Source organism: Cricetulus griseus, assembly GCF_003668045.3.
Source record: "Cricetulus griseus strain 17A/GY chromosome 1 unlocalized genomic scaffold, alternate assembly CriGri-PICRH-1.0 chr1_0, whole genome shotgun sequence".
Classification (NCBI taxonomy): Eukaryota; Metazoa; Chordata; class Mammalia; order Rodentia; family Cricetidae; genus Cricetulus; species Cricetulus griseus.
In genome coordinates, this window is record NW_023276806.1 from 205,918,636 (window position 1) to 205,933,035 (window position 14,400).

Genomic DNA, 14,400 nt, shown 5'->3' on the forward strand with positions numbered 1-14,400 from the left:
ATAATGTATCAAGTTCACTTCACTATGGACATCTACCCGAAAACATTAGAAGTTTCCACTTACTACCAATGACCCCAACATACTTTTTACAATCTGAAGACAACAGAAGTGTTTTCCCTTCAAAATCCCCAGAATCAAATTTAAATGATCATTTGTATATTATTTTAAAGTGCTTGAGTAAGTTTGAGAAAACCATCTCAAAATACATGTGAAAATGTGTTTGCTTTCAAAAATCTTTAAAGTTCCTTTTACAACTAATAATTAACATACAATGCAATTATTCAAGGAAATTATGAGCTTATCAAATATTTCAACTTTTAAATTTCTAGTTACATTCGTTAGTCCCAAATTGATCAAATAAAAATTTTTACAAGCTTTGATTTTAATGTTGTTAATACTATGATCTACTCAGTCACAACTTTAGATATTTTAGTGTAAAATTTGGGATTGAAACTTTTATTCTGTTAATAAGTTCCCTTCAGGTTAACAAGATTCCATGGTTAGCAGACTACTCAGAAGGAATGACAAAAGAGGCCTTCTACAAGAATATGCTTAGCTATACCGCTCATTTAGTTTCTTACTAGATTAAAAAATAAATATAAAAGAGGGGTTATCAGAGAGAAATACAGGAAACCTTCCAGGGAATTATACTCTAAAGACCATTAGACTTCAAAAAAAATTTGTTTCTCCAAATCTAATTCAGGTTCTTTACTAACTAGCTCTGTGATTTTGTGTAAATGCCATCTATACTTCATTCTACTTTCTTACAAATATAAATTAGGAAGTTTTTACAGAGCAATTCCTAAAGTTTTCTGCAAATGTTAACACTATGATTTTAATGCCTTTGGACTGAAGGAGAAAAACAAGACATTTGTAGCAGTTCATTGGGCATACTCTTTTATGACTCAATAAAATGTTGGTACACCTTACTGGATTGGCCTGATTTAAGACCACAATACTTCTGCTTGCTTTTTAGTCCAAAACCACCACATTTGGTAAAAATGAAAACATCTTTATGAATTCTCAAATATTAGCTAAAGCTCTAGGTATAATAGTTTCTCCCCCCCTCAAAATGCATTAAACTAGAATAGGGTCAGACAGAGTTATTTTACATAAGATGTAGGAGGGAAACAATGACTTGCTCTAACAAGTGTAAGGAGAGTAACGGCGAATGTGTAAGTCACAGCCTGAGTTCATCACTTGCAAAGATCAGGCAATATCAAGAAATTTCCCATGTAGTAGCCTTTGAAAATCTTAAAATTTCATCAGTAGCCCTGAAGCATTTCTGGGTAGGTCAGCATTGTGTAGAGTGAAGGAGGATGCCTAATTTGCAACACCATGCCATGGTGAAATGGCACAGGTCATCTCCTTAGTTTCAGGTAAATGTGAATGTATGCTTTCTGTGTTGTTGATATGTGGATAGGCATTTGATCATGCTAATTCATTAATGCACACTAGGATGTTAATTCTCTTATACACACGTTATGATGTTCAATCAATTATCGTTCTTCTAAACACAAGTGTCTCCAATTATCCATTCATGATGATACGTAATTCTCCAGCATTTAGTGATTCTTATCAAATCACTATCTCTGTATATTTTTATTATACACCTGTTCCTTGCATGATCCCAATCTGGTTCTACTAAAAAATATGTATCATATGGGAATCTTCACAGGTTTCAAGACATGTGAGCCACTTTCTCTTCCAAGTTCACAAAAGTAACAAAACACCTAGAAAGGATATATATGTACCTACTGAAAAGTGAAAAAAGGTGTCGGAAATCCTTTAAATAAAATTCAGAATCAGTGCAATATTCTCAAGCACTAATATTAGAATAGACAGCTGCTAATCTTCAAATCCATATTCAAAAATTTTAAATTAGCCCTTCATCTCTGATAAAGTTTCATATCTATTGAACACTGACTCTTTCATTTAAACTAAAATGTGGAATTCAGCTTTTCAATTTAAGTAATTTTTTCCTTCATTTTTTCATTTAAATTAGAAACAAGATTATTTTACATGTCAATCCCAGTTCCCTCCTCCCTCTCCTCCTCCCCTGCCCCCAAATAACACCCTACCTATCCTATACCATTTCTGCTCCCCAGGGAGAGTGAGGTCTTCCAAGGGGGAGGTCTTCAGAGTCTGTCATAGCCTTTGGGATAGGGCCTAGGACCTCCCCCATGTGTCTAGGTTGAGAGTATCCCTTTATGTGGAATGGGCTCCCAAAGTCCACACCTGTGCTAGGGATAAGTACTGATCTACTACAGGAGGTCCCATAGATTTCCCAGGCCTCCTCACTGATCTTTTTCTCAGCTACCAGCAATGCAAACCTATCTTGTAAGTGACTCCAGTTTTAAAAAGAACCTTGTAAATAACTTGTTATAATTGCAAGCTGAGGGAATACAAGAAATCTAAGGGCTGGAATTTGTACACCACTGAAGAGGTTAATTTTAAAATAGCATTACGCAGTATTATAGAACTTCAGTTCATTTTAACAGCAGCAATGTCATGTCCCTGCCCTGATCCCCTTTTCTTTAATGTCTCCCTCTTTCCTATACTTACACTTACTCTTGTCTTGGATTCACCCACTACTGCTCGTCTTGCCTTGAACTATGTATGTGCTTGGCCTCCCTCCCTGGTGTGCAAACACCATCCCACTCCATGGAGTGTACCTTACTCCTGAACCTTACTAACACAGACCTTTTCTCAAAGTGCACAGTGGACTGGGAAAACCATGGCCCAAAAGGCACACACTGTAACAACGAAAGCCTCTCAACTTAAAAAGGCATAAGTTAAAACCCAAGTTACAATTGTCAACATCGAGTGAAATTTTTAATAGAGATGATGCTGGGTTGGGAAGTTAGAAGGCTTTGTAGAGAAGGTCAGCATAAAGACTAACAAGGAGAACCTTCAAATGGACCCCAATAAAGCAAAGGCCCCACAGATGTATGAATAAAGAGGTTCTGCTCCCCACTCCTCCTCTGTTTTTTTTTTTTTTTTTTTTTTTTTTTTTTTTTTTTTTTTTTTTCTACTTCACACGATATTACAATGCCAAATCTAGCAGCTGAAGCTGGTAGAAGCCAGAAGTCTTCACAATGGTCTCCAATGTCCTGTATCATCTCCTCCCACACACTTTTCACAAGCCATTTGCTGCTGAGTCCTGCACTCCATTTGATTCAATTACAATAGCAATAGACAGAACAAACCAAACTCCTTCACTGTGGAGTTCTGTGCAGGTTCAGACTTCCCAGTCTGGAATTGCAAGTCAAAATGCCACCAAATGTATATACTTCTTTTTGTGATATTGTGATATCTTAAATGGAAAATTTTACATCTAACCCTAGGGTAGCACATCCCAGTGAAAACACAACTAAACTAAAACTACTGTGTGAAATTATTTTCAGGCTCCGGGTAGGGTATAAAATGTATATAATGTAAATGAATTTCACGTTTAGACTCTGGTTACATACCCAAGATAGCTCATTATACATTTGCAAATTTTAAAACCTGCAGAAGTCTGAAATTCTTCTAGACTGAAGCATTGTGAATAAGGGATGCTCCTAACTCTACTCCTTTTCTTCATCCCTTTAAAGCATCATTCTCTCAGTCTCACTTTCATTCTGTCCCCGGCAATGGTCTTCTCCTCACTCATCCCTCTCGAAGGGTCCTTATCTAGCCCTCTCCAATACAACAGACGTCTCAACACAACTTATTGCCTTCACAGAAGTCATCACAAACTGCTGTTATCTTATGGATCTTTGTGTTTATTTTCTGTCTCTCCCACAAGACTACTTCTGCACGTGTCTCAGTTTACTGCTATGGTCAGTGATAGCTAACAAGGGTTCAACAGACATGTTAATTAAGTTGAAGTCTGTGGGACACATTTTCATTTCCTAAGAGTATATGGTACTGGTATTACTCTAAATTTCCAAAAGCACTGTGACTGGCTCTCCCCAAATGGAAGAAAATGGGGGGGGCATATTAGAATTAGAGCCACTTTACTGGAGGGGGGCAATTCTGTTTTAGAACAAAGCCTTCCTAGCCTATCTGACATGATTTCAACTTTCATCCTACTCTCTCAATGTTATTTTTTGTCATTATTAACTTCTGGTAACTGGTTCCCTACTCCCCTACACTTTATGTGATTCAGATTTTCTTTACATAACAGACTTGTCAAAATTTCCAAGGCAAAACTGATTGTACTAAATGAGCATATGGATCTATATTCGCATTTACAACTGTGAGCTACTTAAGTTTTGAAAAGATCTTAAGTAATTCTTTGAGAATTTCATATATTGCATTTTGATCAATTCTCCCACCCCATCTCCTCCAAGATCCATCCCCATTCCATAACCCACACAATTCTAGGTTCTCATTCATTATTTTTAATTGCAATTTTTGTTTTGTTTTGTTTTGTTTTGTTAAAGGGGTGTTTTGAACAAGTCACAAGACCTCTGACCTTTCTAATAGCAACTGCATTTAAAGTGCACATACCCTGCAGGCAACAGTTCACTATTTGTATGTAAATCAGTAAACCTGGATGGAAAAGAAAACAAAAGCAAAACAAAACAACAACACCCTGTCATTCTGTGCTAATAGGTAAGGGACAAAATGCCTGGTAGTGACAAAGAGTCATCAAGATACTTTCACTCCAGGGGTTCCTCCAACCACTCCCATTCAGATTTGAACTGGACTTAAAAAAAAAGGCAGTGCCTTGCTGATCGCCTTACAGTACTTGTCCTCTGTTGTTCCCCAGGGGCATCTGCAATGTAGGTATTCTTCCGCAGAGGAGGCAGATTAAAGAAACAGCCAGAGGCAACTATTAATTCCTATCTTTGCAGAAGAATATAGTTATTGATGATAAACTGGGGATGCTTCATAGTAACTCCCAGGAAAATAATGATGATAATAAAGAGAAGAAGAAAAGCAGGAGGGCTGAGCAGGTGGGAAGAAAGAGGAAGGAAGGAAGGAAGGAAGGAAGGAAGGAAGGAAGGAAGGAAGGAACGAAGGAAGGAACGAAGGAAGGAACGAAGGAAGGAACGAAGGAAGGAACGAAGGAAGGAACGAAGGAAGGAACGAAGGAACAAGGAATGAAGGAAGAGAAGGGAGGGAAGGATGGAAGGAGGGATGAAAGGAGGAAGGGTTGTGTTACATTAGAAGACCCAATCTGAAACAATAAATTTAAAACAAAGCACAGTTTGACCTCCATAGTTATATTCTTGCCCGTTGAGAAGAATTGCTCCATACTTAAGGAACCCTCTGTGGGATAAGAGGATCATCTCAGTCCTCAATCGACAACGTATTAGCACAGATTATTTTCTACATTTGGGAAGTAATGGAGAAAAATTGCTCCTTACTCACATCTCAAAAGCTATTGAACCTAGTTAGGAATGAAAGAAGTGAATGCAGATGAGGTATACAAAATGGTACTAAGTTCAAGTGTAATTGCAAATAGAGATGCTGCAGGCCTGGGAGGTGGAGATGAAGGTCAGAAGGGGAAACTAAACAGTCAGACGGACACCTCTGAATTAAAGAGTCCTGTAAATATGCACAAAAAGGATGGGACAGCACTCCACTCCACACGGGACAGCAGTTTCCAATGCTACGGTGTTAAGACAATATCCCACATCATCCAATCCAGCTTCTGAAGTAAGTGCGACAACTATGTCTTCCTCCTTCTCTCCTCTCTTCTCTCTCCCCTGTCTCCCTCTCTACTTCTTTCCCTCACTCTTTCCCTGGCCTCCATCACCTCTTTCAACTATGCACTCAGATACACACATGCATACATGTATATACATGAGGAGGCACAGTAGAGAAACTGCTAACATGACCATTCCATTACTAGGGAATGCTTTTATTGTAGGAGAGAGAGAGAGAGAGAGAGAGAGAGAGAGAGAGAGAGAGGAGAGAGAGAGAGAGAGAGAGAGAGAGAGAGAGAGCGCAAGCAGCCGGAGGCATATCTGAGAGTCCAGAGCAGAGAAAGAAATAAGACTGAACAAGGAGGCGAGGTAAGAATGCAGGCGAGTAGGAAAGGATAGTAGATATAGATAGAGTAAGATAGCAAGACACACACAACAGAGCACAGCGAGAGAGAATGAGAGCAAGTAGGAGTAAAAGAGAGATAGTGAGAGTAGCCAGGCTTTAAGAAGAATGAGTAGCAGAGGGGAGTGAAGCCCTGCAGCTGGAGAGAGTTTAAGGTGGAAGAGGTGAGAAGGACTAGATGTTAGTGTGGACTTTAAAACATATAGCCAGTCCTTGTGATCTTGGGGGAGCCTGGAGGCCAGCACGGACCTTGAAATGCTCATAGGGGTCACAGGCAGCCATATGTCCCTACCGCCAGAGCTAAGGGAAACAACTCCTTTGGGAAGATGGGAACCAGTTTCACAATTTCCTGAGGAATGATGGCATCTATCTAACCCCAGAAATCCTCCAACAGTTAGCTGAAACTTATTTCTAGATATTTGGAGAGCCTGAGACCTAAATGTGTGTGTGTGTGTGTGTGTGTGTGTGTGTGTGTGTGTGTGTGTGTGTGTGTGTGTGTCAGAGCACAAACACATATGCTTATATGCATTCATGCATGCATGTTCAGAAGACAATATAAGACGTATGTAGCATGGAAAAAGAGGAATGAATTATTATAGCTGTGACAGAAAACAACACTTCTTCCCAGTGAATGTTAACCTCATTGTTCTTATTCTTTCAGTGAAAGATCTTACAGTGTACATTTTCGGGATTCACAAACCAACTTTTTAAAGGTAAATTAGGCAACATAATTGGTTGATTTTCATTTGCATCAGGCCAGGTAGCATTAATTAGTTTCCTCCAAAGGCCTAAAAGTTCACTGCAGGAGAATATGCAGTTGCATGATAGTGATTGGGTGTTTTCATGATCTACCTGAGGGCTGGATAAATAAGGACAGAGACTGCAGTGAAATAACACTCATACCACCAGTGATGGTACAGAGTGAACAGAGAGTTAGAGTTCAGAACTGGGGGGAATGAACTGCATTAATGAAATAAACAGCCTGCTTACTTACTCATCCTCCTCTTTGAAGCATGAGAAGCAACCCCTAGATAACTGTTACAACACATTTTTTCAGACATGCAATGTAAAAAATTACCAAAATAAAATATAAAAAATTAACGATACATTTTCATTATGTGAATTATGGGCAATCCACAACATTCTCATATGTATAAAATGAAAGACTTTCAATAAAAGCTCATCTTTTCTCCTCTAAGAACTTAGCAACCAGGCAATAAGAAACTCAAACTTCAAAGCCAGGTATGGTAGCACAAAATGTATAACCCCAGCACTTGGGAGGTAGAGACAAAAGCATCAGGAGTTTGAGGTCATCTTCCGCTAACTATGGAGTAAGAGGCTAGCCTAGACTACAACAACATGAAAAAGAAATAGAGAAAATTTAAACTTCAGCTCATTCAAAACCAAATAACAGATAGCTGAGAAGACTCAATAAAGTTCTTGTCAGCAACTATGGCAGTTGGAAGCCCAGCACCCACATAAAACAGCTCCATGTAGAAGCGTTTATAATCCCAGTGCTGGGGAGGTAAACCCAAGATTCCGGGAACTCACTGGCACATCAACTGAGATAAACCAGCAAACTCCAGATTCAGAGGGATCTTGTCTCAAAAACGAAAGTGAAGGTCCAAAAGGGAGGACAGCTGGCATCAACTCTGGCCTCCACTCACAGGGCCACATACAAGCATACATGCACACACACAGACACACCCACACCCACAGACACACCACACAGACACACCCACACCCACAGACACACCCACCCCCACACACACACACACTCACACATACAGAGTCTCAGACATAAGTGATTTAACAAACAAAAGAAGTATTTCAAAGTTAATTAATCTCAAGCAGAACTGAGAAAGGGAAAGGAAGAACTCCACAGACACACTGGAAATCAGAGTGTCAGCTTCTAGCACACATATTTTTTTTCTGTCACATTCCCACCTGGAAATCAAGGGAAAACCAAAGTTTTACAGTTTATATGCTAAAAGATATTTTAAAATGTAATCAGATACTATTTCAAACTGAATAGTAAAATACAGTGAAACTATTTTTAAGATTTATTTTTGATGCTGAAGAGCAAAAATATGTATCTCATTTCTATGTATTTCCTTAAAAGTCCATGGCAACGTCTAATAATTCACTATACAGAATTTTGCATACATGCTAAAGTATACTGAAATCAAAATGGAAGCTACCTGGAACATAAGTCTGTTTGCCTGTTACCTTAAAAGATTTTCAGATCAACACAATAGCGATAGGAAATATGATGCCACACATTTCTCAGAGTGACCGGGAAAAGGGAATGTTTGTAAACAAACAATTTTGCAATTTTTCCAAAACCTGTGTAACCTACATAGTGACAGGTAGTCAGAAGATGTTATGTCTTTGACGATAGTATGATCTACCTAGTAAGTTCCAGAGCAACCAGACATGAAAAATGAGAAGCTGTCCAAAAAAAAAAAAAAAAAAAAGCATTTTCTGTCTCTTTTCAATGATACACATTAATAAAAATGTCCTATTTGGTAGATAACATCATATACGTGTGATAAATTTGTCTCAAATGATACTATTCTAGGAAGAAATGATTCATTGTTAGAAACATTGCAATAAAATTACTTTGCTTTCTCTCTTTTTATTATAACTTTAATTTAACACTGAGGCTACGATATATGCCCTTTACCAGTGGGCTAACTTCTAGACACCCAATCATTCTGTTTCTCACAAGCAAAATTTACAAACTGCATTATGATAGCACACATCTAGAATCTCAAAATTTGGGATGTGGAGGCAGGTCCATCAAGAATTTAGAACCAGACTCAGCTACCTATTGGATTAGAAGCTATCGTGGTATACCTGAGACCTCCTCTCAGAAGACAAACAAAAATTAGAAATCACTAAACCTATTACAATTTAAATATAATAAAGGTGGGATTTTTTTTTCAAATTTGGCTTTAGAAATAGATGCCACCATACCAATATCTATGACCAAAGGTGTAATTCTACTGTATTTTTCCAGTGAATATATCAACTTCTCACCTTTTGGCAAATTATCATAAATCAAAATACAATTCATATAGTTAAAAATCACAGCATTTCATCTTAAAGTGTGAGCTTTTCAGAAATGCCACGCAGCCTCTTTTATTCCCATACAGAAAACAACTTGGTTTTAAGGTTAAAGAGGTGGAATAGATCAGAGAAAGGAATTTCTGAACTTCTTGAACTTCATATTATGAGCAATATGATTAGAAAACATGATTGAGAACATAAATGCTGCCTAACACCATAGTAAATCTCCAAGTGTTTCGTGTGCACCCTGGGAGTGCTTCCAACTCACAAGTCAGGAGCATGAAGTAAAGCAACTTCCGATTGTCATTAGAGAACACTTAGACTTTCTTAAACTTGGCATTATGCAAGCACTTCCACCCACCAAAAGATATCAACTGGATATGATCTCCCAAACCCTGACGAGAGAGGAGCTGCTTGTTCTTTCTGGGCTCAGTCCCTTCAAAGCAATGGAGTTTGCATTATGGAAAGGGGAGTTGGGAGGGTAGGGAGGTAACCCCTGGCCCTGTGTCAGTCAAGGAATACACTAAAAAGGAGGTGGGTGAGATAAAGAAACTGATACACAGATCACTCAGTCTAAATATTAAAATAGAGATTTCTCCTGATGTACTTGTATTGACTTTTTTAAAGTGTGCTTTCAATGTTTTCTACTTTTCCTATTACAAGAGGAATATCCTTAAAGCTATATACATTTTACTGGGAGATTAGACACATAGTAAGCATAGTCATGTTGCAGGCTATGATAAAGCAGATGTTTTAAGAAGCAAAACATGATTATGTAAATGCCGTAATCCCAAGATAGACAGACTGAGTTCTTAAGACCCTAAGCCAAATGGATATTGTCTGCAGTGACCTCAGAAGTAGTATTGGATTCTATCAGATCTGAGTCACAATGCCCTGATTACTTTCTTTTTTTTTTTTTTTTTTTTTTTTTTCTCATGAAAATGTTATGTGTGGTACATCTGATAACATCATGTGGAATATCACCTTTGAGTGTAATATCATCAATTAATTAATATAGCTTCATTAAAAATAAACAGTCACATAACAAGAACTTAGAAAGTTTGGTAAAAAAATTCTTGCAAGTCTATCAGACACAGCTTGATAACTGCTAAAACTACTGCTTAACCTTCAAAAGTTGCAGCATAAAAGATCAAGTCAGGGACAGATGTGTTACAACATTTCCATTCTTAAATAACACAGAGCCACAAGGCTACTAACAATAAAACAACAAAAAGACAAGTCATTTAAGAATCTATTTGCTCAAGCAATTAAAATATTGCAAACACATTTAGATAAAGAACTGCAGATATTCTCCCAAGAGAGTGTTGTGTATTATGTAAAGCATGGGCTTTGCTAAATGTTCACGTATATTCTCATTTTGACTACATATTCAAAGCCTGAGTATTGTTTTCCAACAGAGTCATTAATTAGCTGACTATCTTAAACAATCAAATTTTCAACTCCAGTAAAACTTAAAATCTTAAAATCAATCCCATGTTGCTTCCAAGTTCTGGAAAGTATGTGTAGTTAACTGTTTCTATCTGCTTATCTACCTGACAGAGAGAATGGATTGCTTAGATTCTGCTTAAGTATCACAACTCAGTTTCTTAACTCATTCACAAGAGCATGCTGGAAAGCATCTAATTTATATAACAAAACTCATCATTACTACTACCATATCCCCATTTTTCTAGAATGCATACATATTTTTCAAGATAGGGTAAAAATTGGAAATGTCTCCAGAAATAAATGTTAACCTTAACTTCTCAAGTCCAGCATGGATATTTCAGATCCTTAAAATTAGCAACTTGTCCCCATTCCTTGTAATGATACATACCTACATTCAATCATCGAGACATTATGCCACATTAAATGACTTGCTGAGACCTCATGAAAATCCTGCCTGCCACCACATTATTTTAAATGGTACTGCCTTTTAGTAGTTCCTCCTTTGTTTTCCTTTGAACATAGATCTTTTTTAGTATTTTAGTATTTCACATTTTTCAAATGTGAAATCATGACAGCAATGCACACTGACTGTCCTTTCATGATTCCACACAACACAAGGACAAGACAAAAAGAGAGAGAGGGAAGGGGGAAAAAGGGGGCAATATCCCTGTCTGAGAAAGGGAAAGCACTTGTAATGCAAATATGCTTCACATCCTTTCCTATCTATCACAAAACGACCAAGAGAATAAAGGGAAATCAAAACAAAAGGATGCATGTTTCTCTCATTCATGTCTTAAAAATCCATCAGTACACCCTCAAAGACACTTGAGACTTCATCAAAATCCAAAATATTATATTTTACTTTAGCCAGTTTCTTCATTAACTCAGGCAAACATTCATCTCATAAAAATATATTCCACTGGTTGGCCATATAACATGAGGAATTTTGTTCATCACAATGTGTCCAATAAAATTGACTTTAACCACAATGTCACTTAAAGAAGCCAATTAAATGAGACAGAAACATAAAACTTAAAACACAGCCTTGGGAATAACTTTTTTCTTATAGCCCTTTCCAAATCCTTCTTGGGCTGATAACCTAGGCAAGAACCATAGCACAGAGCTCAAGAAAGAGCACAGGCAAACTCTCCAAGGATTATCTAAGAACTCAAAAAAAAAAAAAAATGTAGCTTGGTCTTTCCATTTATTTTATTAGTTTTTCTACTGTGGCAAGTGCTGCCACTTTTCTGCAGTTTATGAGTAACTTTCATAATCATTTCCCACAATTCTTCTTTATAACATCTAAATAATCTTAATTCTATCCTTAAAAGTCCATTTCAGAAACCATGGATTCAGAATATATTCCTTTGGTTTGCAAAACTTCATGCCCCAAATAAAAGGATGAAGTAAAGAATTCTAGGAGATATTTAGAACCTATAATTCTACACAGCAACTGGCCTCTGATAACCGTTTGTCTCAGGGACATCGTTCTGCCTTCCATGTGCATTTGATGGACAATCTGTAGACTCTGCCTGATGGGACCCATAGCTTCTGAAAACTGTAGAGATGAGAGCCATATGCTTCTTTTAAAAAGGTGAGGGGGAGAGGGCAAACCTAGACTTTGCAATGTTAAATTTTGTATAGTGGACCACATTCAGGTCTAATATTCTCTGTATAACCTGCTAGCCACAATGAAAATGAATATGGTAACTTACTGATATATTATAAAAATATTTTGATAATTGTATCTAGAATTTTTATAATTGTGTAAATAATGCAGGGTTCTTAGGTTGAAAACACATGCCATCTGTATCTATTAATTAGTCTATACTTGTCACTTTCCCGTATTAATACTTAATTAAAACTCCCTGGTACTTTCTATCTTTTGGGCACACCCATTTCACAGATCCAAATATGTTTTCCAAATCTTTAGTGAGTTAATAAATCCATTAAGAGAAAACTGTAGCCACAGTAAAGTATCAGGAAGCCTTACGAGATTCACAATCAACCCACCCTTGTCCATTCTCCATCCCATTTCCTACAGTGGCACCTACCCCAGTGTTGTCATGGTGACGATGGTGTACCAGAAGGCTGCTGGGATGCTGGTGAACTTGCTTGCTGATGACCCCTTCTCTGCGTAAAACATAACCGTAGCAAAAATGATGATAGCCATAGTGAGAGAAAAGAGCAGGAAGCCCAATTCTGACGCACAGCTCTTCAGTGTGTACCCCAGGATGCGCAGGCCTTGAGAGTGGCGGGAAAACTTAAAGATCCTGAAGACTCGAAAGACTCGGAGTGTGACAAAGGCTCCACTGACATCCTCATTATCTGTCATGACCAGCCCAATGTAATAGGGCAGGATGGCCACCACGTCGATGATACTCATGACACTGCGCACAAAACGGTACCGGCTGGGTGCTGCGGCTAGGCGGAGTAAGTACTCAACAGTGAAGATCATGACACAGGCGGTATCCAAGCAGAAGAAGGCCACTGCATACCGTTCCCCACAAGGCAGTTCTTTTATGTGGCCTGGGCTAGACCCACATGGAACTGTTTCCACCACATTTGCGATGACCGAGACAGCAATGAAGAACCCAGTCACATAGTAGAACACCAGGGCCATGGTGCTGGTGTGAGGGTTCTCAAAGGCCCGCCAGACCCTCTGCCTAGCAGTCATGGTGGGCAGCGCACTCTCTCCCGTGTTGTCAGTGTCCGCATCATCCTGCAAGCGCTCGGCATTCTCCCGCCTGCGGTCCTTGTACTCCTCATAACAGCAGTCGCCAATAATTTCTGGGATGAGGCCAAAGAAGGCCAATTCTTCATCGTAAGCAGAGATGCACTCATGGCGGGGATAGTGAAGCTTCCCTGTGCGGTAGAAATTGAGGATGTGACGGAAGATGTCCGGGTCACGGTCAAAGAAATACTGTTGGGTCTCTGGGTGGTAGAAAAAGTCTCTCTCAGAACTGCCCAAAAGAGTGTCCGGGTACCGTTCCAGGGTGTCCTGCCATGTCTGGAAGCGGGTGCCACTCACGTTCAGCACAATTAGAGCATCCTGAGTCCTCTTTCTCTCCTGCCTTGGGGGAGCTGGCATAGGCCCCGAGGCAACAGGCATCCACCCAATGGCTGCTGCCCTGGCAAAGGGCAGCCATGCTGCAACACCGGCTGCCATGTTGTCTGGAAGTGTAAGTCACAGAAGTGTTCACTGTCACCCAAAGTAACACAATGAAAGTAACACAATGCCCCACTCCTTCTTCACGTCAAACACAACACTGGGGGACACTGTTCACAGGAACACGGTTATTCCAAGGAGGTGCAGGTGAAATCACAGTTCTCAGAAGGCCAAGTTTCCCTCAGACAAGTATTTGGAATACTAAGAAAAAATTACAGTGACCTAAAAATCTCTCTCCATAGAACCTAAACAAATCTCTGCCAACAGTTGGACCAGGGCACCTCCTGGCACATGTAAGCACACAGGTGACTTGGGAGACAGCCGTTTCTTCAAACAGGTGTCTTCACTTCTCCCCTAGACACAGTCTGCTTGATATGGGGTCAACGGAGAGAGAGCAAGAGGGTGGGGAGGGGGGAAGACAGGAGTCACCCAGTGGTAGTCTCTTAAAAGAAAGAACCTTTTCACCTTCCCTTTCTGCTGAAGTAGTCCTTCCCGCCAAAGGCGCCCGTCTCAAAAAGAGGACCTGTTGTTGTAGCTCCGGAGATGCGGTCACAGCCGCTGTCCCGCGTCCCCGGGAGTCCGCTGGCCGCCTCTACTCCGGAAGGCGCTTGCAGAGATGGAGGTGAAGTACCGGGCTCGCGGCGGGGGGTGTCGGTCTAGAGCTC

The 14,400-nt window shown here is 39.3% G+C and overlaps 1 protein-coding gene across 1 annotated transcript in view; it reads right to left on the bottom strand.

The window, feature by feature from the left end:
* The window catches only part of Kcnd2 (potassium voltage-gated channel subfamily D member 2), a 484,656-nt gene extending 470,921 nt beyond the window's left edge, over positions 1–13,735 (bottom strand). The window contains exon 1 of the mRNA XM_027389958.2: positions 12,621–13,735. Within this exon, the coding sequence (XP_027245759.1) occupies positions 12,621–13,735 (1,115 nt within the window). The remainder of the gene's footprint in view (positions 1–12,620) is intronic.
* Positions 13,736–14,400: the final 665 nt, after the last annotated feature.